General features: G+C 38.6%; 1 protein-coding gene across 5 annotated transcripts in view; it reads right to left on the bottom strand.

Moving 5' to 3' along the window:
- The window catches only part of GRM1 (glutamate metabotropic receptor 1), a 185117-nt gene that overhangs the window by 43687 nt on the left and 113436 nt on the right, over positions 1-27994 (bottom strand). For all 5 annotated transcript variants that reach the window (XM_017813758.1, XM_017813759.1, XM_017813761.1 and 2 more), the window contains exons 4-5: positions 24423-24658; positions 560-806 (exon numbers count right to left, since the gene is read on the bottom strand). In XM_017813758.1, the coding sequence (XP_017669247.1) occupies positions 560-806; positions 24423-24658 (483 nt within the window). The remainder of the gene's footprint in view (positions 1-559; positions 807-24422; positions 24659-27994) is intronic.

Below are 27994 nucleotides of genomic sequence, written 5' to 3'. Positions count from 1 at the left end.
AAAAAAACCCCAGTTATTCATCCTGCTCTACTCAGACTGTCTTTAAACTCTGGGACTGAGCTGGCCGTATTCAGAGTGAAACAAGTTAAGTAGACCATACGGGAGCTCACCAAGCACAGGTAAATAGTCTCTGGTGAGGTTTTGGCAGAGATGTGGTTGGAAGGGGATGTACTCTACAGCCCTCCCTTCAAAACTGTGGCAAGCAAATGCTTCACTAAATTCCAGTCATTTGTATTAGGATTTGTACATACTAAAACCCTGGTTCTGAGCCCCAGTGGTACCTCACAGACCAAAAGTCTGTGAGATACAAGGCTGGTCATCTCCTGAAACACTAGAACTGTAGTTCCTGTCCCAATATAAGATGTAGCTATCAATATGTCATGTGTTACCAGTATTATTCCTGGTTATTGGAAAACCTGATCCAGATGGCTTCATTTATGACTAACTTTATGTTAGCATGCTTTTTAGCAAAACAGCCAAAGAATTCTCTAGCACCAAACCCAGTAACATTTCCCCTTCCCAACCTCTGGTTTAATTAGTTGAGACAAAACCTCTTTACCTTCCAGGGGCATCTCCCTTTTCATCAAACCAAACTTCTTCTCCAGAAACACCAATGAATGAGGATTTGAGGAGGAACTCCAAGAGCTTACTGCCATCAATTGGCTTCATAGCATCACAGAGTCCAACGTGTCCAGGACAAAGGGAATGATGCATATTTTGTAGTCCATGAGCCATAGCGTATATAGCATTGATGACAAATCCCATTTTACTGTCCTGCACATAATTTTCTTCTAGGCTCTCATTGCCTACAATAAGAAAAAAACATTGGTATAAACAAAGATGAAATAACATGAATATATGAAAAAGCAATGATATGTAAAAAGAGAATCCCTTATTTCTCTTAAAAAGCTTTAGAAGCATAAGGAGCCAGCCAGTGATTTAAAATAAATAAATAAATAAATAAATAAATAAATAATCAAACCATTTCTCATACCTCCAAATCTTTAATTCGTTGGAAGTGAAATGCTTCATGAGAAAGTACCAGTTTAATCAAATTGTCATCTTTCATTTGTTATTTTTTGAATTTTTCCTTGTCATTCTGCAATGTTATTTATGCTAAGAAGGGTTAAACAGACCACTATGAGAATGATACATTCCAGCTGGAGCAATTTTTAAAAGCAGTTTCCTTGTAAATTTGACATTTTGTCACATTTGAAGATTCTTTTTTCTTAATCTCATGGTTTTGAGGGTCAAGATAGCAATGTGCCTTTCAGTGTTAATAAGTAAACATTGTAAATTAGAATCTCTTCTTGAGTTATCAGAAATAATAATTTTGGTTAAAAGTAGTAGTACATTTGCCAGCTTGAGATTGCTACAGAAAATCAAACAAAGTTTGATACACTAAAAGACTTTTTATGTAACTGCACCCTGAGCAGACATTGGAGCCTCTGTCTGCTGATCAGAAACAGTGTGTCAGTGAAGGTTTTCGCCACACGTAGGTTTTGCCTCTGATCTGGTGATGGGCTGGCACTGTCAGGAGGCGCTGTTTGTGGCTGCACTTTGCATCCGACTCTACTGGGTCCCAGGCTGTTCCCTGCTTCCCCTCACAAGCTGCTGAATACTGCCACTACCAACACCAAATCACTGCAGACCTCTGCTGCAGGGGTCCTGAGGCTGCTGGAAGTAAGAAACTTCCTTGTTTTGTTTCTTTTCCCTTAAGTCATTCAATAACATTATTCTCCAAACTGCAAGATGCTTTTATGTGCAGGCCTCCCACGATGCTCAGTGTTTAACAGGCATTTGCAATCCAGTCTCTGTTACTTTGTCTAAGTAACACCTTGTCTACATTAGGGAAGTAGGACGTGTGAGAGACTAGGTGTTAACTGACACTTCTCAAATCCAGGTTGGAGAAGATATTTGTCCTTTTAATATGAAGAAAGGAGGTAAAAATCTACAAGTTCACTAAAAGTTTCAAGTTAAAAAAATAGTTCCTTACCCTAATGTAGGTATGATACATCTTTCAAATGAAATCACGAGGACTATCCTTACATTTATCCTTGGAAATGGCTCTGATTTGGTAGGCCTTCTCAACTTGCTTGCTCTACAGCTCAGGAATGTCAACTTAGAATTCATTAGGACAGCAGAGATCCCAAATGCAGGGATATCTTACTTGCTTTCCCTGGGTCTCTTTGCAACTGGACAAGAAAATCTTGCTTCAGTAACTATTTTCCAGATAAGCTGAACATAGCATAGTTGTGATGGTGAATTAAAAAAGACTTATGAAAATAGCATAATCTGACTGAATGAGTTCATGTGCTTCTCACTGCCATACATTCACTGCCAGCACCATCAAGGAAGTAGCAGCTGGAGAAATTCTTTCCAGAGGCAAAATATCTGCCACTTTCTCTGCAGGAGAAGGTTCGTAGCTCCCATTCAAATCAGATGAAACCAACACCATTCAGATCCATGTTCAGAAACACAGAAAGAATAAAAGACCTTATATGCAAGGTGACAAAGTATTTACCCAGAGAAGCAGAGAGTGTGCCAGTGTATATGTACCCTCGCTTATGTGTGGCATAGCCTAGACATCTGTTGCACCTCTGTGTTGACATGCAGACTCAATATACTATCTCTAGGTGTGTTTTATCTGCTGATTAGTCCCACAGGATTAGCACACTGTGAATTTATCACTAATTCTGCTTTCTCGTAGATAGAAAACAAAAGTGTTCTCCTTCCCTAAGGGAATGAGAGGCAGAAAGCACCTGGGCTAAGTGCAGCAGTCCTCTCTTTCTTGTGAAGCTTCTAGCCAGTTGTGGAAGAGATCACAAAATGAGTGATAGTGCACTGCACTCACTATCTCCTGTTTTCCACATGAAAGTTTATCTTGGATACTTCCTTATTTTCTCAATTAGTTAAAAAAAAAAAGGAATGTGAACATCAGTAATGCTTGTAGGAGATAACGGGTGTATCCATATGCGTTTCCTGAGGCAAGCGTTCATGTGGCTGCTGGAGGTAGAAAACTAAATGTAACAGAACCTGTCAATGTTTGTAAAGAGGCCATTTCCCTCAAGTACATATTAACTCAGTAAAACATGCTTTGGTTTCTCATATTTCAATATAATATGCATACCTCCAAAGAGAATAAATATTTGATGGTGGAAAGATTTGCTTTTGACTATTTAGGAGTGAACATCTAGCTTACACTAAGGCTTCAAGCACATAGTTCCATACTGCAGAGGTGACCTTAATGTCACCTATAAAATAATTGTATTGTAGTAGAAAGCAGCATGTGAAGCATTTTACAGTAATGAATTGTCTCCAGCTCAGTAATATAAACATCCCTATGGTAAATAAGATATTTTCCAGCAAATTGAGCATGAGAAATCATACTTTACCTGAACGTAACTTCTTAGAGTCAAAATCCACTTTATTTTATTTTCATTATAAGTTATTGGCATGCTCATGCATTTGAACTTCTAAAAATTCGCTTACGATGATCAGTAAGAAACATGTGGATTTTTAAAACTAATGAAATAATGTAATTATGTTCAGCCATAAATAAAAGAGAGGCCATCAATGTTCAATTAATTTTTCATAGGGCAGCTTTTTAATGAATGCAAAAACTTTACTGTATTTTTATGGGGCTTCTCTATAAAGGCGTATTTTTCTTCAGTGGGTCTTTGAAATGTAACAAAGGGCAAAGCAGAACTCTGAACTGTGAAACTTTTTTTTTTCTTCCTCTCTCATCCTTTGGAAACAAATACCATTTATCTGCAAAGATGAATTTGAACACTAGGGTTTATTAACATTAAAAACAAAAATGTATTTTTTTTTTTTTTAATTTTAGAGACCGTAGCTTTCACTAAGCAAAGAAAAATTGTACATCGTGTGAGTACTGGATTAATTGAAGTCACTCGAATTAGGCCGTTACTTTTTTGCATGACCTTGAAGAATTCAGGTGTCCTAAATGTCATACTTACTTATTTTTGTATTGGGTGTAATGCAGATCTTCCTTTAATAACTTAATACTTTCTCAATAGTCTGGGTCTTTTTTCTTATCATGGTTTTAATTTTAGTCTTTATTTCTGTCAGTAAATCTCGAAGGAGGAGCGTATATACACACATACACTACTAAATGAAAGAGAAAAAATAACACAAAACAAAACAAACAAACAAAAAAAACACCAACTAAAAAAAGCCCCAAACACTGCACTCTGGCTGCACACAACTGAAAAATGCTTCCAATACCACTAAAAGTGATACCTATGTACAAGGGGAAGGAAAGAAGGGAGGACAGCCCAAATTTTCATGAAACTCACTGTGAGTCTTTCCTTTCACCATAAAGTGCCTCACAGCTAATTAATATTAGCTTCAGCTAAGTACTTAGAAGGACCTGAGTGTGAAATAATCATGAATGTAGTCTAGTGCTTGTGCTGTGAAGTCAGTGTGAAGCAAACAGTGCTCTTGAGAACAGAGAGAGTATTTTGCAAATCCCACTTGACAAACTGAAAAAAAAGAAAAAACATGCTATCAGAATTATGGCAAGACATGAGTTAACTTTCATGTAAAAATAAAGATAGGAGAAGTTCAATATTCAATATGAAACTAAGCACAATGGATTATTCATTTGCAGTCCTCAGAAAGGCTAGGGCAGGAGAGAATTTGTAATGGAAAGAAATGTAAAAACATTTTGGTTGGGGAATATGATGAATACCTAGCCAGTTGGCAAATTTTGAACAAAAACATGTATTTTATAAAGAACACAGTCTGTTCATAGATGAGTCTTGATTAGATTAAAAAGCCAAAATCTGTTGAGTAAAATTGTTATAAATTATAATGTTTCATCTGGAATAGGCAGATAGTTTTATGGTTTGATACTGTCATCTGCTGAATATTTAAGATCACATAAAAAATCGATTTTGGTGCCTTAGTCTACTTAGTAAACCAAGTTACTAACTTGGTCTATCTGTTATGAGAATTATCTTCTTTTCAGGTGGTCCTGACAGAGGTATGAAGGTATTAAAAATTGTGTATACTATTTTCTTTATTTGTAGTGGTTCTTCCCAGGATTGACATGCTTCGTGGGTAGGCCATATGAAATTTTAGCTTTGTTCCAAGTTACAACATGACAATAGTTACATTCAATATGAGTGCTAGTTTATACCAAAAAAAAAAATCTGTAAGGATAACCGGGGCTAAATTTCTGGGAAAATGAAATAAAAGAAATCTCTCATACTTTGGTTGCATACTTGGGTTGCATGTGTAACAACTTGGCACAAAGCTATGTCAAAGAGTAAAGAAGGCTCCCCCAAAAACTCCAGGTAGCAGAGCAAATATGATCTGGTAGAGTAGTACCAAGGCTCATAGCAATTGTTCATATGCATTGGACAAATTCTGGAGGCAGGTTTCTTATGCTATCCTTCAGTCCCAACATACACCGCCTTAACCACAGGATGACCAAACACTGGAAAAGGCTTCCTAAAGAGGAGGTCACTGCCTCAAGCCTGTCAGCATTTGGAGCCATATGGACATTGTAGGGCCCTTCCAGCAGAACTGGATTTAAAAAGCTCCAACAAAACAAAAGAACCCCCAATGGCTCTGAGAAAACGTTTTATCTGGCTCTGTACAAGTTTGTGTAGAGATGTATTAGTGTCATAGTGTATCCTTGGAAAACAATGGAAGTCAATATCTTACAGTGTCCCATGCTAGAAAAGACCTGACAAACTTTGACCATAACAAATTTGTGCCATAGGACCTTGCAAGGAGCAAGGCAGAAGGTCAACACATTGAACTGACCAGTCCTTTTAAATCCAGGACTCGAAAAGTAAGAACTAAAGACTATTCTGTAAAGATACATGAAATGTGATGAGCAAACGTAGTTCACAGTGATTTTAGTAAAATTTTAGGATATTTGGTTGCTTAGAAAGATTAGAGAATATTTAGTTAGATGCTTAACTATTTAATTACGGTTTTATCTTTGGATACATAGGAGAGGAAATATAATCAATTCTACATTTCTGTTTTGTCACCAATTTCTTGAAACATATTTTTTTTTTCATTTTATTTAGAAACATAGAATCACTTAGGTTGGAAAAGAATTGCATCCAACCATTAACCTTACACTGCTAAGCCCACCACTAAATCATGTCCCCAAGTGCCATATAGACACATCTTTTAAATACCTACAGTGATGGTGACTCAACCACTTCCCTGGGCAGGCTGTTCCAATGCTTGATGACTCTTTCAATGAAGAAATTTTCCCTAACAGGAAAGGAACGTAGGGTGCATTTGATTGCCTCATGCAGAGCATTGATAAAGACGTTCAATAGCACTTAAGTCCTGGGCAACCCCACTGGTAACCAGCTGCCAGCTGGATTTAACTCCACCCACCATCGCCCTCTTGGCCTGGCCATGCAGTTAATTTTCTACTCAGTAAGAACTACACCTGTCCAAGCTATGAGCAGCCAGTTTCTCCAGGAGAATTCTGTGGGAAACAGTGTCAAAGGCTTTACCAAAGTCCAGGTTGACAATGTCCACAGCCTTTCCTTCATCCACTAGGCTCATCACCTGGTCACAAAAGGAGATCAGGTTGGTCAAGCAGGACCTGCCTTTCACCAACCCATGCTGGCTGGGCCTGATCCCTTGGTTGTCCTGAATGTGCCATGTGATGGCACTTGGGATGATCTATCGGTTCTATAACCTTTCCCAGCACCAAGGTCAGGCTGACTGGCATATAGTTCCCCAGATCCTCCTTCTGGCCCTTCTTGTGAGTAGGTTTCACTTTTGCCAACCTCCCATTGATTGATACTACCCTCATTATACAGGACTGTTGATAAATGATGGAAAGTAGCTTGGCAAAAACATCTGCCAGCTCCCTCAATACTCTTGGGTGGATCCCATCCTGTCCCATAGATTTATGGGTGTCTAAGTGATATAGCTGATCACCGACCATTTCCCCTCAGATTTTGAGGGCTTCATTCTGCTCCCTGTTCCTGTCTCCAGCTTAGGGGTTGGATGCCCCAAGAACAACTGGTCTTACTATTAAAGACTGAGGCAATGAACGCATCAAGTACCTCAGCCTTTTCCTCATCCTTTGTCACTATACTTCCTCCCACATCCAAAAAATGATGGAGATTCTCCTTAGGCCTACTTTTGTTACTGATGTATTTATAGAAACATACTTTACTGTCTTTTACAGCAGTAGCCAGAATGTGTTCTAGTTGGGCTTTGGCCCTTCTAATTTTCTCCTTGCATAACCTCATGACATCCTTGTAGTCCTCCTGAGTTGCCTGCCCCTTTACCCAAAGGCCATAAAATCTCCTTTTTTTTCCTGAGTTCCAGCCAAAGATCTGTGTTCAGACAGGTTAGCCTTCTTCCCTAATGGCTTATCTTTCAGCACATGGGAACATTTAATAATGGCTAATCCTCTGAACAACCATGCCAATCTCAGATTCTATGAATAATTTTTGCAAAGGGCTTCATTTGTTTTAACTCGTTTGTCATTATTTGTTCAGATATTTTACAAATATTGCCAGTTTACTCCCTCTTATGACATCTTTTTATGATATTTTTTACATTATCTAACATCAAAGATAACAACAAAATTATTTAACAATGTCACTTTAAGGAACTGTAAAGTGAATGACGCAGATTATAATGCCTCTAGATGTGGTTAGTACAATGATGGAGCATTCAAAACCTGTGCACTAACTGGTTTTTCTCTTCATATCACCTTCTTAGCAACAAATGCTTTCTGTTCAATAATATTATATGGTTGAATAAAATCCTCACATCTTGATGGTATAAAGAGAACTTCTGTTCATGCTGCTGTGCTCATTATGTCCAAATATAAGTCACAGGAAACAAGTCAGTTATTCTATATGAAAACATCAAAAAACTCACCTCTTCCAGCCCACAATCAAATATACAGTAACAAGAATTTCTGAAGTTTTAGTTTTGTAAGTAACTGCCTGTTTTCCAGGCAATTCAAGCTGATTGCCCATGAGGGAAAGGCCAGGAAATGTTATTTGGTGACCAGAACAAGCAGCTGCGGATCAGTGCCACAGGTTTCACTTGTCATGGGCTGTCTCAATGCTGTCTATATGTGCAAGCTAATATGAACACCAACAATGTGTTGAAAAATTGTTATTTGTGTGTGTGTGTGTGTGTTTTGCCAAGCCAAAAGATGGTCAGAAATAAAGAGGCTTTGTTTCAGTCTCAGTTAAAAAAAATATGTAATTTTCATGAGAGGGAATTGATAAGCTGAAAAAATTGTCAGAGACCATAATAAATAAATTCAACTTACAACAACTGATCCCAAAATGGTAAATTGTTTCTTTTATGACTTCTGCTCCAACGAAACCAGTTATTATGTGGTTTTCAAAAAAAAGAGGACCACATGTGTAATGGTTACCCCTGCACTTTATACTTTGATGTCTGTATCTTTGCAGCAGACAGGCAAATCTCAGAGACAGCTAAATACAGTGAAAGAGAGAAGAGAAAGGACATACAGGGAGGATAGAAGAGCTATCAAAAGGGCACAAGATGAAACAGGTAACTCAATTCCCATTCTATGTGAACCATTTGTTTGATTGGAGGGAGCTCCACTATTTGTCATGTAAGGATGAGGAAGGATGTATTATTTAAGAATAGAGGTCTTTCCTTAACTGCCTCCTGAACATCATGTCACCACTATGTAGAAAACAATGCATGTCTCTATACAGAACTGCAAGTTGTTCTGCCCTTTGGCAAGAAGAGACGAAGTAGAGTTTTCACAGGGGCAGCTAAAAGGAAGAAATATCTTATAATATGAGGGTTCTACATCTGAATTCAAAACATGCTGATAAACATTTGACATCTTACAGTACTCATGAAGCAAAAAATTGATTTCATAGGGTTGCAGACTTTGTTTTCATGATGTCATTAAATCAGAAAGGGTTTGCTTCCATTCTTCAAATGGTTTTTATTTCCCCAAGCAAGGAGATTCAATTTCTGCAATTACATTTGATGTATTTTTCTCTGAAAAGCTAGGATACCGTTACAGTTACCAGTTGAGATACCCTGCTATTTTCTTTCTGAGCATGGGAAAATCTATGAGACTCCCAGATACTACTGCTTTGTTAAATCTAGTGAATGTTGCTTTTTAATTAGGATTAGTGTACTTCTATTCTTGTATATAACTGGAGAGAAGAGAAAGCCATTCACAAGTTGGGCATTCAGCAAAAGCTTCTCAAAAATTTGCACTAGAATTCTCTAAGGCATTAACAGGATGGTGATTGCACCAATATTTGTAGGCAAGGGGTTATTAATTTTCACTAGCAATTGGTCAAATCACTGATGAACTTTATTCTTCTGGAATAAGGTTGATATTAAATTTTAAAGGGTTTGGTTGGTTTTTTGGGTTTTTTTACACTTATTTTTACCAACGTATCTTTCGCAGATGTCAACTTAATGGCTAAAGGAAATCAAAATGTGAATCCAACAATCAAATCACAGGTTTTCCCTCATTCCAGGTGTCTAAAACCTGAACCTTGGAAGATTAGTCCACTTTTTAGATATACACCACCAGTGTATTCAGTTTCCCTGTCTGTTTTTGTGAGGATGCCACATTATTCCTCAGTATTTGAAAGGAAATGTCTTTCTTTTTTCTTTCTGTGTGTGTCAGAAGCAGTGGGGAAAGATTAAAATTAAATTTATTTTCTTCGTTCTCTATATCATGTTATGTAAGCACATTAGGGCTTTAAGAGCTTAGTGTCAAAGACTCTGGAATGAGTCTGGCATACACAAATACAACAGTGCCACAGTGAAGCTGAAATATTATGAGGAAAAATGACTGCACAAGTCGCTGACTCACTCATTAACCAGATGCAGAGGGAGTCTCAGTCTCTAGGCACAGGGCAAGAGAAAGGGGACTGAGCAGTGCTGCCAGCCTTACGCCAAGTCTGAGCTCATGGGTCCAGTCCATCCACCACGCGACTTGGGAGCAAAACAAAAGGAAACCGATCTCTGCTCCTTCATTTCCCAGTCTGCAAACTCTGCTAAACAGACGTTAAGAGTCTGAAGCTTGCTTTTCTCCCTGCCCTTTCTGCCTCTCCCCACGGACATTCAGACTCTCACACAATTATGGCTCCAGGAAAAGCACATTTAAGATGTAAACACCAAGTGACAATGCACATAATTCATGCTTACACTGTGGGAAATGATAAAGCTGTGTTCAAATATGTCTTCGTCCAAGCGAGCAGAAAAAGCTTTCTTCTTGTGTCTCCTTTCTAATGACCTGAAGAAGCTCAGCAGGTGATGACAAGACCGTCATTTTCCTAAAGCTGGCTGCAGCTTCAAGTGAATATGAAGATTGGGCGTGCCTGATGTATGGACATGACAGTTCAGGGGTGAGCAGACAGAGCGTGTCTGGATAAGATACTACATATTCATAAACACTCTCAGCTGACGTGCAATGCTGCAGCCCCTGTTTGCCTTCAGAAGAGGCTAGAGGGAGGCTGGAGGCCTTTGCAGCAGCTGCCAGTGTGGCTTTGCCAGAATTACATCACTGAAGTGGGAGGCAGGTAGGGGCAAAACAGGCCTACGGTGGAGAAAAAGTTCCTTTTCCCCTTCTCCATAAATTTGCATTGCCTGCTCTGTCTCTTGTATTGGCTAGCAGCAGAAGAAAGGACTTCAAGGGAAATATAATGCACCACCTAAGGGCCATGCACAGCTGTCTGCATGCCAGCTACCCCGGAAGAGTGGTGTTTCACTTCACTAGGCTGACCCTGGCAAGGTGTAGCTCTGTACCATCACAGGTTTGCAACATAGGCAGATTATTCCCATGCATTTATAACTCCAACACTCAGAACTGAAAGAAACTGATTACAGAGTTGAAAAGTTGTAAGAATACATGTCCACAACAGTATTTATAGCAGCAGGAAAAGGAGCAAGAAGCAAACAGAGAAATTCCACAACAGCTCAATGTAGAGGGGAAACTCTGTTAAATGAAGGTCTGCAGAGATCCACTTAGAGCAGATGGCTTGACAGAAGCTCATCAGCCTAATAAAGCTTCTGTAGGGGATAACAGTATGGCCCGAAGCTTCTGTGTTTCTTCCCACTGGCCTAGAATTCTTCATAAGAAATTTTATTTATGAAAAAAATCTAGGGTTTATGGTCCTATGAGAATGATATGATGAGATTCTTTCTCCTCTAAACAAGCCTGCAAGCTGGCATTTTAAACCTCTTCTGTACATATCCACTGCTATTAGCTGTTAAAGGCTTGGCAGGAAAATTTAGCATTGCTTCCCTTTGTTCCTAGCTTCTAGTGGAATATTCATGATGAAATAGCTCTGCAGTGAAGACTGGTTTCTAATGGAATAGAAATGGGAGGATCTACAAAGTATAGCTCAGTGCAAGGTGAGAAAAAACCCAGCCCACTTAACAAAAAAAAAAATCCATACTTGTGATATTTGCATGGGTACTTCAGTGAGACCAGCTTGAGAAATACAATTCAGAGACTATTTAACAGTGAAGCAACATAACAAAAAACTGCCCAAAATTTCAAGTTTTAAGGGTTTTGATTACCTCATTTTGGCTATTATCTTGATTCCTATCCTTTGGAATTAATAGACTAGAAAACAACAGAAGAAAATAACTGTACTTATTTGAAATAAATAAGTTTCTGTATCTTGTATTCCCAGGCAAGTATCAGTACAAATGGTTTGAAAAGAAACATGATTTTGTATTTATGAGCCATCATTTTCATGGTTGTATTCATGTGTCAAACCTGAAGTATACTTAAAACTGCCCTAATGCACATAAAATTATTGATGTTCATTATTATGCGCATTCTAATGAATATGTCTGGAATTAAGTCCATCATGAAGCAAGTAAGCTGCAAATATAATTCACCTACTTGATGATTAAAAAAATAATCAATATTTGCCCCTTCTAGCTTATGGAAGTACATACATGATCAAAATACTGCAATCACCTATTGGAAAACTCATAGAACTGATCAAAAATCACATGAAAATACGGTGGCTTATTACGGCCAAATACCAAACATAATTCTCAAGGCATAAAACTATAAATCAATAAAACTCTGATTGTGATTCTGAACATGGTCAGAAGAAATTTAGGCTTTAAAAAAATCTACTTTAATTCAGAGAGTTAGGACATAACATTAAATGACATGTTCATTCCAAAAACAGACAATATAGAACATAATCTGAAGTGACTCTATAATCTTTCTTAGAGACAGAGAGTAACTATTATGAGAGCTTGACAAATAATTATTATGACTAGTTTGGTTTTCTTAAATGGTGGACTGTGTACAACCTGCTGGCAAAATGACCACATCATGTTCTATAACTTATTTGAAGTATTATTTACCTTCTGCAGCAATATATTATTTTGCAATTCCTATTTTACTTAGAAATTAATATTGCATCTTAAAAACAGGAAAAAATATGCCAGATGACTTTTTTTCTTTGATTGAATGGTTTGTATTAGTAATCAGCAGATGCTGATTTCAAATCCTAATATAATATTTGAAACCCATCTTATTATTTCATTAGCTGACTAAAATTTAATGCTGACAAAGGCATTTGAAAGGTCAAGCTCAGCCTTTGCATTTAAATGACATAGGCAACAACTCAATTACTTCAGTGGAAGATTCATAAACAGGCTGAATGAAATGGAGGGCTTTTGCCCTGTCTCATCCAGGTGAGAGGCCATACTCTGAGCAGGCATCATGATCCCGCACCCCCAATTTAATCTTTGACTGGGATTCTTTATTTTGTTTTGGTTTTAACTATTTTCTCTTCTTTTCTTCTGTATCCTTTCCTGGGAACATGACAACAGGGAATTTAGTGTGTTATTCTTACTGTGTATCCTATAGTTTTTTCTGTCAGTCACAGTTCAACAACAAACTATCTCTGAGCCTCTTTGTCTCAGACTCTGCAGGGTCCCACAATTGCCCATGCTCTTAAACCCTCAGGCACCATTTTAATGCGATTATTATTTAATGTGGTTGTTATCACAGAGACCTTGGATGTGCCTGCTTCTCTTGGTTTCTTTACAGCCTTCCTCCAGTGCCATTCTGGATCCTGACCAAGTTTATGCAAGGACAAGATTCCACTGAGCCCATTTTCTACATGACCTGAACTCCTGTGGAAAAACAATTAAAAAGAAAGAAAACCCAAATTCATTCTTCTCCTATCCCTCCAGTAGCTATGTAACCTTGCTGCCTTATTTGCATACTTAATTAAAGACATATTTAGAACTACTATTCTTAACAGATCAGTTATTTGGAACAAGTTTAGCAGATAATAAATTGCTGCTGCTCTTACATGAGGCAGGAATGAACACAATTAATATCAAATTAATTTACAAATGTAAAGGAATATTTTTATGTTATTTGGCTACTTTAATCAAGTTTTTCACTCTTAATGAAAAGAAAAAGAAGTCAAATTATTTACCTTTACAGATATTACATTGTAACATACAATGGTAGAAAAATGGAAAACACGGGACTGATTAAATTTCCAGTTCCATGCTTTTCATATGAAGCCTGAGACTATCTGAAAGAAAGAGACTGAACTCAGTAACTGTCCTGCAGCTTTCAGAACATTAACCACCTTACAACTCTTACATTAGGAACCTGAATACATATTCAGGTACCTAATTAATTGACTTGATTAATACCTGAACTTCTCTAGCTGGTGTTGATTTTCATGGGAATTAGGGGAGATCAGCACCCTTTAAAAGCAGGCCAATTTATGTAGGGCTCAGAGCATGCACTTGAGGAGCTAATTTTGAGCATCTTCATCAGAAAAGGCTGCTTCAGTGTTGAAAATAAGTAACCTTCATATTAACTATGGAATATATTCCCACTGAATGGGGCAAAGGAGTTAAAAGAAATCCATTCTCTGAATATGTTAAATATTTGGCACCAGCACAACATCCAAAACCAATAGTCAGGGTCTATAGATTAGAGTGGAAAAATATGATGAAAGTAATAAAATACACATATTCATCTGTGCTCCTATATGGGATGGAGATCAAAAATGGAACAAATCATAAACTCTTTTCCATCCATTGATCTAGACCTGTAAACATCTAAGTACTGGCATCATGGTTGTCTGTGTATGGGCATGAGATGCTGAGGACTTCAAAGGTATGAGATAATATTTCATGTTAACAGACCAAGCACTCTCCCCATTGTAGGTCACAGACTAGCTGGTCTGTTCCTATTTTAAATTCAAGAGGTTCTGTATGAGGACAAAGAACAGCCAGGAAAGATATCTAATATTAATTACTCTTTAAATCGTTTTTGATTTAAGAGGGGCTTCAGAATTCTTGCATGACAGTGTACCACCCATCAGCCAGTACTACAGGTTTCTCTTCCTTTTCATTATTTCTGATTTTCTTATTATTCTAAAAGAATAAACCATTTCTTTCTTGCTTCTCTTCTTAATGCTAAGGTCTTATTAAAAACACCAGCATTAGCCATCTGAATATAAATCAGTATGAACACCAATGTATCTTACTTCTGTGGAAATATAGCTTACTCCAGATTTCTCCTTTGCCAAGTTTCCTGATGGTTTTGCATTGTTGAGTTTTGGCTGTTTTGTTGTTTTTGTTTGGTTTTGGGGGGTTTTGGTTTTTTTCAAAAGTCCATACCCTCGCATGAGAAAGCTTCTGTCTAATGGGCTAGCTTCCTGGAACCACGTGGCTGAGTGCTGATGGGACGGACATCACATGTGCAAGGCACAGGCTACACAGCAGTCCCTCAGCCATCCAGTTGCTTTCAGACAATCCTATGGCTTCCCAGGTCCTAATGCAGATGCTGCAGCTGCGCTGGAGCTGAGGAGCAAAGTGGTTTCAGCCACCCTAACCAGCTGGGCCATGTCATAATTTAACAGAGTACACTCACAGCTTTTTGTGAAATTAAGCATAGTTTTCAAATGTTCATTAGGAGGATCCAAATATTCCCTTTTAACCATTGCAATATGCAACACATTAATCGCAAATACACAGATCACAAAAATCCACTTTGTCTTCCCTTTAACTGGACATCTGCACATAGCTGTGTTCAACGACAATACCACAGAAAAGATCCATCTTAAAGCTAAACTAAGATTAGGAGTTTCTGAAAAATATCTGCATGAGGACAATGCCTCACTGATTAACAGCAAACTAGAGCTAAGCAAATCAGAAGATAAAATAAGTGGCCCTAATTTGTATTCACACATTAAATTCAACAGAAAAACAGAAGCAAGATTCTTTCAGATCTGAAAGAATTTTAAAAGCATTCATTTTGGCCTACCTCCCTTTTTGCTGGGTGTAGCAAAATGTGACAATGTAGAAAATACTGAAATACTCAAGATTTCACAAGAAAAATGTGCCTTTGTGAGGGGAATTTTTATATAGAATAAACCTGAGAAAAGCAGCAAAGTGGCCTTTGCAGAAAGTAGACAGTACACTGCATAGCATGATGTGTAGAGTGCTACTGCTTTGAACAGAATAGCCCTGCTTTTCCATTCCTGCAGAGCTGAGCCTGAATCTAGAGTTAAATTAAAGGTTTTAACTTGCAGGTTCCTTCAAAGCTGCTTTCTACTGTATGAATTTCAAAAACATCAGCTGAAGGAAACCTTTGGAAGTCCTCGTCTAGTACTTTGCTGTGCTACTGTAGCCCTCTGGCTCAGCCAGCAACCTAGCCTAGCTGCAGTAGCTGCTTTTATCATTTTTCCTAGCTCCCTCCACACCAGCAGACTTCTGCACTTCCCCAGACCTCTCAGTGTGAGTGGGAAAACAGAAGTTTATTCTAGCAGCACTACTCTTCTGAGCACGAACTTTCCATCAGATTATTCTCCCTATGGATACCAATGCAGCTTATTCTGAGCAGGAAATTCTGTGGTTTGCATGGTTCAAGTTTTACCACTTGGGCTTGCAATTAATTGTTCTTTACACCACTACTTGCCACAATCTATTAAAAGGAACCCATTTGTTTTAAGAACTCTACTTGGCTATTTTTCAGATAATATCCTTGTGTACAGAGTATCTCTGGGTGGTAGCTAGATGTGTGTGAGTGTGTGGGTCTGTGCCTACATGTGATAGCTTCTACATCTCCTTTCCACTTGTATTATGGGGTAATGCTGCCAGTAATAACAACCTGTAAAGCTGCAACAGGTGTTTAAAATTTTCCACCTACAGGTAAATGAGGAAAGAGAAGGTATCATCTAATAAAAGACATTGGGGCCTGACAGAAGGCAGTTGGCCTTGTTTTCAGATCAGTTACTTGTGTTATTTCATCTGATTGACTTACTGGTTTGCTTAAACATATCTCTGCTAATTGTTCTGATGCACAACCTGCACAAACAATCGATTTCTAGCAACAAGTCAATTAATTTTAATTGTGTGCTTCTGTCCTCGCCACGCTCTTGATAAAAGTTTAAATCATCTGTGGCAGTCCAAACAGTCAGGAGTGCCCCTGTCTCCCTCTAGCCATAGGAGACAGGAGTCCCAAGGAGGCACAAGGGAGGATGACTCGTATGTCCTGTTCCTTTGCAGCACCATCAGTTTGCCCATGTAGTGGAGAAGGCTGAATGTCACAAGCCTACATGAGGATCCTTTTAATCTGAGGAGTGCAAACTTTTACTGTTAGAACCCGCAATGGTAAATGTAGGTGTAAATACTAGATTCAGAAAACCTTTGTCATATCCTGCTGTAGTGTGTATGTTTTCTGTAAACTGTCTTCTATGTTGTTTACAAAGGCACATGTATATTGGTTCTTTCCTTCATTTCGTGATGATCACATTTTTTGTTATGGCTCCCAAGAGAAGAAAGATATTTACTTTTATTGTATATTGATTGACAGTCTGGTTTTAAAGAATTTCTGGAAATATAAAATATTAGATAAATGTAGCAGCTCTCTTCCAAACATGGAAATGAAAAGCCAGAAGAAAATGAACAAAAAACTAGTCATAATGTCTTCTCCAAATAATTCATATTATTTATAAAACATAAGCACGTTATTAACCTTTCTCATCTTTAAGCCTCGAAAGCTGTCTATAAGCTTGTCTGGGAAACAAAATGAGACTTAAGCTCTCCTGTCTTATCTACTCTAAAGAAGCCTTGACTAAGAAGCATAGCAACTAGAGTTCTTTCAGACATGTCCCTAGTAGGCTTCTTTCTAGGTGTCCATGAAACTGAGATCAGTTTTGATCACTGATGTGGAGTGAATCCTGGGATCTCCTGCCTCATACTGAGGACAAAGAGTGTGCAGCTCCTTCTCTACTGGAGGGACCTAAGTATGTAACAGGAATGCAAAGCAGAGTTCAGGGAGGGCAGGTCACAGGATACATAAGGTAAATATATCTTGAAGAAATCATATGTCTGTAGCTTGATTACTTCTTCAAAAGCTTCAAAATATGTCTCCTATACACCGTACAGGTGATTTATAAGCAGCGATTGACCTGATGGAGTGTACATCAGGCTGTCGTCTTATAATCAGTTTTTCTAAACTACTCTAGTGGAAGTAGTTCCTACTGTATGTGCTTCTGCTGATGAAAACTCTCATGGGACAGGTGCTCCATGGGGAAGCCTAGCAGATGTTGAGATAAAAGGAATGTTCTCAGAGAAGCACCTACAAGCATGACTGATGCAGCAGAATGAGTCCTAATAATGTCTACTGGATCTAATTTGTCCAACTCCAAAAAGGAATCAGATCAACTCTCACTGGAAATGCACTCACTCCTTCAGAAATGGGCAGAAAAATCAAGTGCACGTCCTGGAGTGCTTTGTCTATTGATATGAGAAAATGAAAATGCTGTGTTATCTTGTACAGATTTTGAGAAATAAATTCTTGATTAAGAGAAGCTCTGAACTACATTAATGCTGGCCTGGATCTAATCTGAAAGATGCGTTAGCCAAGTACAACTGTGTCTGAGGATGGGAATAGGCAGTCATCAGTCTTCTGTCTTCCTATCTGGCGCAATAAGTGCAATCAAAGACAACTACACAAACAAATACAGAAAAACGTCATGACAGGCCCGTAGATCTTCTAAAAAGGTGTGATTATCCTATGTCAGGAAAAAAAATCCAATAACTTCACTAAAATTATAAGGAGTCTATGTCTGTATGAGATAAAACCGATTACTTTTTAATGAGTGGGTGATAATGGTGGCAAAAACTTAGGGCTACTTTTCAGAGAAATCTTAACTAGGGGCAAACAACTCAAGTTGGCTTCAGAATCACTTCTTGAAATGGTTGGATTTAATAGCTTGAGTATAATATTCCACAGACATAAACATACTACCATCATACTAGAACTGGTATGTTCAAATAACATTGGATCACTCTTTTTGTTGCTGTGTGTCTCTGATACCTGAGCCACCTCTGCACTGTGCTCCACAGCTCTTTCAGAATATGGCTATACCAAACAGAGTGAATGATCTGAGGTCTTAACAGTAAAAAAAACATCAATATCTCAATATCCCCTGTCCTTTTTGTCTCAAAAAGTATGACTGAATTATATGTACCAAAGCATAACTACCTCTTGTGGAATGTTCAGTCTTCTTCACAAGTTTTTTCTGCTATCTTTACATTCTGCCCATGATTTGACATGTTATGGAATTTATGATGGACATCCAGACCTATTCAAATGTGATGAAAGCTTATGTCCTTCTTCTGAGTCTGATGATGCAGAAAGGAGATGGGAAAAGATACAATTTCTTAGGACCAGATTTGACATAAGAAGAGTGTGGACGTACAGATCCTTGGTAGGAATGAAGGCAAGCAGCATCCTGGATTGTAGTGACAGCATGATCAGTGACTACAGCATGTGATTACCTCATCACTACCACCATCCTTTACTTGGCAATCATCAGGCCGCATTTAGAATACAGAAAGACATTGATAACCTGAAGCACATGCGGCAGAGGGCCATCAAGATGATCTGGAGCTGCAGTCCTTGCCCTTTGAGGAGGGACTGAAGGACTTGGGCTTGTTCAGCCTGAAGAAGAGATGGCTGCAGGGGAACCTTACAACAGCACCTCATACCTAGGGTGTGGTTACCAAGAAGAGAGAGACAGGTTCTTCATGGTGAAGCATGGTGGGAGGATAAGAAACAATGGCCATAACTTCAAACAAGTGAGGTTTAGACTGGATATGAGGCCAAACTTTTTCACAATCAAGCAGTGGAACACATTGCTGAGAGACACTGTGCCACTCTGGGGGTTTTCAAGGCCCCAGTGAATGAAGCTCTGATCAACCTGGTCCGAACTCATAACTTAACCTGCTTTGGGCAGGGGTTGGACTGTAGTCTTCCTGAGCTACCTTCTAAACTGAGTGATCCTCAGTGTGGCTGTGGCTGCACTCAGACTGATTGTAGTTCTCTTGGACAGAGACAGGAATTAGCAGATAAAGCAATCCTTGTGGCATACCAAGGTATGAGTAAGCATCCTAAAGGGAACTTGGTCTGTGACCTCCTTTGGAACAAAAAATATCTACATTTCTTGTTCTTACCTGCAACAAATACATTCACTGACAAATAATCCTTCTTCTCAAAGATCAATTGAATCGACGAATGAATTATGAATTGCCCACTTTGTTCCACCTTGCTCTATTGAAAAATGTCTGTGCTGATTGCCTGTCAATATATTTTGTTGTCCCAGCAGATGAACTTCTGTGATCATAATCTGATAATTGCATCAGTCCTGTTACCAATTTCATAACTGTCCCTTATGGTGCAGAGGAGGACTCATCCCACCCGGTTTACATAAACTACAACCATTGTATTATCTGCCAGGAGGAGAATAAGGTATTCTATAAAAGAGCAGTTAGACCTCTGTACAGGTGTTTGCATTGCACTGAGTTCTGCACCATTTCTGTGTGACTGTGACTTGCATTTAATTCTGGCCTATGTAGGCTCATCAAGTCCAACAGAGATATATTTGTCACTGTGCTTTTGTGGGGGAAAAAATATTTCTATCTGGGCTATTTCTATCAGATCACAGAGGAGAAAACATCCTACAGAACTGTTGGAAAGGTATATGAACTCTGTTGCCTGAGATACACAATCCATCATGTAACCTTGCTGCCCGTGTGCAACCTCCAAAATGTGAAAAAGGCTGAGTTGTCTGTTGAACTGAGGCAAGCAGTGGCTGTTACCTGGGGCGGTACCTGAGGTTGTGTGCTAAGGGAACTTAGTGTCAGGTCTGTCCTGAGTAAGATAGCTTCTTAGTACCTCAAATTCAGAAACTGCCTTTTTTTTTTTTTTTTTTTGGTTAGTGTAAAAATGGTCTGCTCTGTTCTGACTTTTAATCTGAAAGGCATGAAAAATGGTATGAAGTTCTGAATTTCGCAGTGAGTCAGGTGTCCATGCAGAGTTGCAGGACATGCTTTGTTTCCTATAGGCTGTAACTACCTCATGGAACACACTGAAAATACCTTAATGGCATGGGCAGTTTAAGAACAATTCTGTAAAGAAAGTGGTTTTGGTCTGCTAGATATTAAGGAAACTCTAGGAGAATTGCCATATAAAAATATGTCTTTTCTACTGTGATGGGTTGACTTTGACTGGTTAGTAGGTACCCACCAAGCCACTCACTCCCCCTCCTCAACAGGACAGAGAAGAGAAAATAAAATTAAAAACTCATGGGTCAAGATAAAGGTAATTTGATAAAGAAAAGCGAAGACAATATATGGAAGCAAAGGAGAATATATTCTCTGCCCCTGTCAACAGATAATGTCCAGTTACTTCCTGGGAAAGGTAGTCTCAGTATGTAGCACTTGCTTTGGAAAACAAATGCCTTAATAATGAATGCTCCCCCCATCTCCTCATCCTTTCTCTCATCTTTTGTTGCTAGCCATGATATCATACATATGAAACCTTCAGTAAGTTTGGGTCAATTGTCCTGGCCATGCCACCTCCCAGCCTCTTACCCACTCCCAGCCTACCAACCTTTAAGGGTGGGCATAAGGGGTTGGAGAGATCCTCAGTGCTGTGTGAACGCTGCTCAGCAGTGCCCAAAAACTGGTGTGTTACCTTTTTAGCTACCAATACAAAGCACAGCGCTATGAGAGCTTCTATGGAGAAAGTTAACTCCATCCCAGCGAGATCCAAGAAAACATATAACAAAATTTCTATACTTGAATCCTATTATGTTGAGGAAGAATATCTCCTATAGCAGATAGAGAGAGAAAGAGGGAGGGAAAGAAAGGGGGACAGGGAAAGAGGTATTCCCTTATGAGAGGCATTTGGCTATCACATTGTAAAGAATGCGTCAAAAATTGTTCCCACTCATTTACTTCCACCCAACTGGGAAAAGTATGTCGTTGAATTTTTGCAAGAAAAGATGATCCAAAGGAGCAGTCACTGCAAAACTCTTGATGGTTTTCTTCTCTTCCCAAGAATTTATGCTACTACTACATAGTCCTAGTACATCCAGATAAGCTGTTCTGAAAATGTGGCCAACTCTTGGGCATCATACAGACTTCATAGAGCAGAATGCACTTGGACTTTCTTCCTTCCAATAGTGCTTAGACCTTTTTCTTTCATAATATGCATATACATTCAGAACATGTACATTCAGAGCTCAGTGTTACATGAGAATTTCTGAAGGACAACATCAGTCTTCTCAGGGACTGAATGAGGGAATTCCTGTCATCAGAGAAGAGAGATTTCTAGGGACGAGTTTTCCTTTGCTTTATAGTGAGCCTAGAATCCCAAGCTACTGCTGACTCAACAATAACAGGGTGTGAAAAATTGGAAATCCAGCAGCTGTAATTGCTTGAGAAGTCCTTGCCTATCCACAAATGATAAAAATTGAACTTCACATGTCAGTGGCAATTCTGAAGAAACTCAGTAAAGTAATTAGACTGTATGTGAGCAAATTATAATGGACAGACAGTAACTGAAGATTCTCCAATACAAACTTTGTAGTTAAACTCCTTTTCAAAATGGATAGGTTTGAGTATTCTGAATCTTTTCTTAATAAAGTAGTCACAGAACAGTGCTGCCTCTCCTATTTTTTTTCTGGGTGCTTCTAGGCAACCCCCAGCTTGGCAACTACCATTATACTATGCTTCCCTAGATATCACAAGAATTTTTGTCTTAGGCCTTCTTTTTCATTACATAGTTTCCTGAGATGTTAACTTTCCAGACACGGAAGATGAACTTGAGCAGTACTGCCTTAAAATCAATCTCTTAATTCTGTAGGTATGCCATTAGTGGGAATAGATACCTTGTGATGCTGCTCTTTGCTGATTTGAGATATTTATGGACTTGTTAGCTCTGTGTGATAAGCCTGAGCATTATCAGTGGTACACTGTGAAATTTAAAAGCTGATTGCTTTTCAGCAAAGCCTAAGTATCACACATATTGAGATTTCACACAAAAATGTAGGGGTTTTAGAGGAGGGAAAGATATCTGAATTCCCAAATTGACTCTATTAACTTTCAGAGTCTACCAACGTGGACAAATGATTTTGTGTTTCATCAGTACTATCAGAATGTAGTGGTTCATGTCTCTGATACCTGACACCTTGAGAAGCCCAGAATATGGAGCAGGCACAGAATGATATCTCTTCAAACCCTCTCCAATGTCCACCGGCTTCCACCCTGGGTTATCCTGAGAAAGTTTCAGTTGGTTTTTTTGTTTGTTTTTGTTTGTTTTGTGTGTTTGTTTGGTTTTGGTTTGGTTTGGTTTTTGTTGATTTTTTGTGTGTTTTTTTAATAAAACAACGTTTACTGGTTTTCTTCCATGAATTTGTTTAATTGTTTTTTGCTTAAGTACAGTTTTGGACTGTATGGCAATCACTGTGTGAAAACTCACCTACACATTCTGTGCAGAAGTATCTCATCTTGGCTGTTTTGAACTCACCAGCTGGTACTTGCCTTTGATACAACAGATGAAGGATAACTATGCTGGTTCAGACTCAATTTTTTAGTTTTGTAACCAAACAGAGGCTGGATAAAAAACTACCCATGTTTACAACAGCTGCTGAGATGCCTCAAAATTAGACCTTTTTATAGAATATTAGCCTGAAATTTATTTGTGTAAATGGAATGAACAGAACAGTGTAATTTTAATCTTCTTTTCTTACAAAAGAGGGCTGTGCATTTACACTGCATCAATCACTCAACTCTCCTTAGCAATTTTTGCCCTTGTTGACCCATGTTAGCTCCTTTGTCTGAGCTGAAGCAGTCTCAAAGCCAATTAAATGTATATACCATAAATCAACATTTTGTTAGAGCTTAAGTCGGTGACAGTATTTGGTGATGTGTCTCAGCTGTGAATAAGAGAACTTGGGAGAAACAAAAGATACTGTGGAAGCTCTTGTTAGAAAGTATTACTGATGGAGAAGGAAGAGCTGGAAACTATGAGAATGCATCTCAGGGAGCACATGAAGACCAACTGAGATTACTGCTAGGGGATAAAGGAGGTGGAGGTGTAAAGAATAGGACAGAAATCCATGGGAAGTCAGGCTTCACTAGGTTGTTTCTAATGAAGTAACTTCCTTACTACAAGTATACATTTTGGCTAGAAAGGATGTATTTGTAAACTACAAAAAAAATATTTACAAAAATTATTTAGCATGTATTTTACAGAAATGTAATCACCTCTCACTCAATCTGCTAATAAATTTAATCTTACTGAAACATTTTGTTTTCTTTTCTCAGATTCTGAATGCAAGAGAAAACCTATCTATACACAAGTACTCTTCCCTTTCTATGAGGTAAGAGTTACCTTCATCTGTAGAAGAGTGTGGTTTTTTATATGAGTGCTAAATAGTGGAAACAAACTATAAATGTTTTAATGGGTAAGAAAAGAAAGGGTGAAGCAGATGACTGGCCAAATATAAGACTCATCAATTTTTCTTAAAATATTTTTTATGTCATAATATTTTCTATGAAATTCCTCATTATTAAGTTGATCAGAAAAGCTGAGTTTTAGGAAAAAAAAGTATAAATTTCTTCCTATTTTTGTAAAATTTATGATTACTTTTTTTACAAGCTCTATTATAAACTTGGACAACCTTCTCAGACTTAGCATAGCCCTAAAGTATGAAAAGGGAACAAGTCACTCTATAATAGAGAAGAACTAAATTGAGTGGAGGCTGTACGACCAATACCAGACATACTTTGGGGAGTTGAGATTAATACCTGTACAATTTGAGATTACGCTTTTTACCATTTTTTATACCTTACAAAAACCAAAACCAACACACACACACACACACAAACCAAACCAAACCAAAACCAAAACCAAACAAAAAAAAGAAAACTACCCAAAACCCAAACCAAATACCATAAAAATACAAAACAAGAACACACACACACAAAATCCCACAGAACGCCCCAAAAAACCAAAACCATAGAAAATTTTTTGCCAGAGCACAGATTCAAAAACAGAAAAATAATTGACAGGTTACCAGTGCAGTTCTTCTGGAAGTTGGGATTCTCTAGTGGGTGCCCTGGGATACGACACTGAAATCTGTGCTGCCAGAACTCAGGAAACCAAGGATTGCGGGTGTTGGTGTCCAGACGCAGCTTCAGATAGTAGTCATCAAATGCCAAGACCTCAGGAGACTGCAGTTTGATAGTAATGCCTCCATTTGCTTCGGGTTCGTAACCTTCAATGACTTCATCTCTGTCTGCCCAACCGTCACTGCAAAGAGACAGAAAACCATTATTATACAAAGACAGGAAGCTTGTTTTGAAAAAACAACCAGAAAACAGCAGGCCAGCACCCTTGGAAGCAAGTGATTAAGGGGGAATATAAAGGTGTAAAATTCAGGCAGAGAAAGCAGAGTAATAGAGGCTTGTAATGAGCAGTCTGACTGATTTCATGCAGAGTCCTCATTAACTCATCTGGAATAATGAGGATTTATCCTTGTCCCTCTGGAAAGGTTATTGGGCATAGCTTCTGCTGTTATGTCTGAAGAGACTCTGCCTTCTTTCCACTGTCTTGTAAGGGGTGGAAACTGAGAAAATTAATGTTGATGGAAAGCAAACTGAGCCAGGATCCTGGATGTTTTGCTGAATAGACCTCAACATGCACAGATCATACAGCTAAAAGAGCAATTCAGATCAAATATAAAGTGAGAAATGCACTGTGTTGGAAGAGAATGAAATATGAATACTTGACCAAACTAAAAAGAAAACTACATGCTAATCTCATGCTCTACGGGGTTTGAATAACATGTTTTCTTTTCCTCTTCTTCTGTTTTTTTTTCAATTAACAAACAATGGCTTTCTATTTTGCTTCTCTGTTCATATATGAGATACTTTTAAAAACCTGAAGATAAATCTGTTTCTTGATAACATTATTTCATGGAAAGTCTATTTTAACAGGTTTGAATGAAGTCCATTGGGCTTATCATCTGAGTTTTAGTTCAGTTCCTTTAATTCTTTTTCTTCTTCTTTAGAAGTCCATTGATTTAGTGTCATTCTCCAGTTCTTATTACAGTCCCCTAAGAATAGTGCTATTACAGTCTAATTTAAGTGCAAATATAAGTCAGCCATTGCTTAATTTTAAAATGCTGTGCGTGTCACGAGAGAAATAGATTATTCTGGCACCTCAGTTCCAGTTCTATCCACTCAGAATCAAATCAGTGGCAGTGCTTGTGTGAAAAGTAGACAGATGAAGCACTTCCAGCAGCAAAGAGCTCAAGATGAAAAATGCAATTGACTGCTGAGAGAAGTCTCAGATTCACCCTGAAGAGGATTGCATTCTGAATTTCAGACAGACTGAAAGAAGGTCCTTGTTAGAAGCCTCTTAAACACAGGCTTGAGATGGCAGACCATTGTGGTGCAGACCATTACCAGCTGAGGCCATTTATGAGACACTCAGCATAGATGTGCCTGGGACTCCACAGTGAAAAATAGACAAGATTTGAAGTAGCAAGCTCTGTCACAGTCCTAGACAAACAGGTATAAACTGACTGTGCATTGGGCATGTGTGAGTCTTTGCTCCGCAGCCACCAGACTAAACAGCTGCATGGTTTAGCTGGCATTCACATTAACTGCTACATCTATGCTCTAAACACCTGGAAAAAAAATGTCCAGTTCTCCATAAAAGTACAGGAAAACCCATGTACTGAATGTTTTCCACATGGGAAACATGATCCAAGTCTCTCTTATGGGAAGTTATTTAAGACTGGGACATCTGGCAATGCGCTGAGTGTTCAACAGATTCCTTTCAACCTGGTCTCATGGACTCACAAAGCTTTACTTTAAGATGGCACTACATGGCACTTTTGAGACAGGATTTCCTGTTTCTCCGTTTGACAAGGCCTTGCCCAAAATTTCTGACCTTGCAAATCAATGACTAGTATCTTCATATGGCATGAGATATATTTGTATACATGTTGCATTTCACACGTGGTGTAAGAGCGAAAAGCTGGGGGAGATGCAGAGTGTAGGTCACAGCAGGGAGACAGTGATGACTGAAGAGTGCCAGAGTATCCCAAAGTGACTCTCTCTGTCAAGGCGAACCTGGCAACATCTGCTGGTTGCTTCTTCCCACACCCAGAAGTGCTGGTTACCCAGCTTCTTGCGCCAATACAGGCCAAATGATAACCACCTGGCACAGACTGAACCTGACAGCTGCCACAGGGGCACACGGAGTTCAAAAATGACAATTTGTCTATCCCTGCTCCCTGCCCCATTAGACTGCTTTGAATTTTGAAGAGGAGAAAAAAGCCACTGTTCAACCCCTCTGCATCTCCCCACTGCTCCCTTATCCATATTCTGAAGGCAAAATGTACCGTGTATCCTGACTGCTTCGTGACAGACCATGGCCTAGATAACCCTGGTATGGATAACCCTATGAAGGTAAAACCACGAGCACTAACTTTCTGGATTTCACATAATTCAAGCTGGAAATGAGCGCCAGAGGGGAGAAAAAGACACAATATTTATTTTTTCCTATGTGGGGGAAAAATAAGCAAAAGATCACTCTAACAGCATGAGTAATTGAGTCCTAATTGCATGATTACTTCATTATTTGTCACAATGTTTTTGCCTTTCAAACTGTAGACTCAAGCAGAAACATAAGCGAGTCAAAAAGATTATGTAAATTGAGCCATTTTTCCAAGACCTTCTTGAAAGGAGGTAGTTTCTCTGCTGTTTTGGTTTTTTACCAGCCAAAAAATAGTTATTGGTTTCCCCCCCACACCAATATGTTTGGTTTGAAAAATTGCCACGTACACTCTGAAGGCAAAGCAGAGCAAATCTGCAAACACAAGAGAAAGTGTATTTTGAGTTCTCTGAGAGCAGCTTATTTAAAACTTCCCTTCATTGGAACACAGATTGTCACCTAATGTTTCTTTGTCTCCTTCTGGCCCCAAATATTTTTTTATTCTCTCTTCAACTTCCTCAAATCTGTCTGATAAGTTTTGTCTTCAACTAAATGTGAAGAAAAAGCACTGGAATCAGAGAAAAAACGTTCATATGTGTTGAAGCTCATATAGGAGCTTTGCTCTACTTTCAGTAAAATCAAGGAAGCAAAGAGAAGTCCTCTGGTCTCTTAGGGGTTCCCTGGCATCCTGGCTGCAGGCTGACTGAGCTGAAAAGTGCTCTAAGGGGCCTGTCCAGCTCTACCAGCAGCTATGGGAGGATTATTAGAGACATAAGATCCTGTTAGAATATCTTTCAGTATCTCTTTTTGCTGTTAAGATGTATCTATATCTATATCTATACCTATATCTATATCTGTATCTATATCTATAACTATATCTATATCTAAGATTGTCTAGGAACTGGGCATCCTTAGTGCCTTATAAATAATAAGAAACCTGATATTTCTAATGCTGGGCAACAGCACGATACTGAAGTCCAGATGACAGTGTGCATGTCAGTGACCGAATCACAAGACCAAGAGCTGATTCAATGTAAATTTGAAATTTCATTTAAAAAAAGAAGCACATACTATTCTTTCGTTGTCAGAATCAAGCACTTTCCACCTACTATCCTTCTTTCATCCTGCTGAATAGCAAGTAGC

This window comes from Lepidothrix coronata, unplaced genomic scaffold (genome assembly GCF_001604755.1).
Source record: "Lepidothrix coronata isolate B3197 unplaced genomic scaffold, Lepidothrix_coronata-1.0 Scaffold42, whole genome shotgun sequence".
In the NCBI taxonomy this organism is placed as follows: domain Eukaryota; kingdom Metazoa; phylum Chordata; class Aves; order Passeriformes; family Pipridae; genus Lepidothrix; species Lepidothrix coronata.
This window is presented reverse-complemented; position numbering and strand designations above follow the sequence as displayed.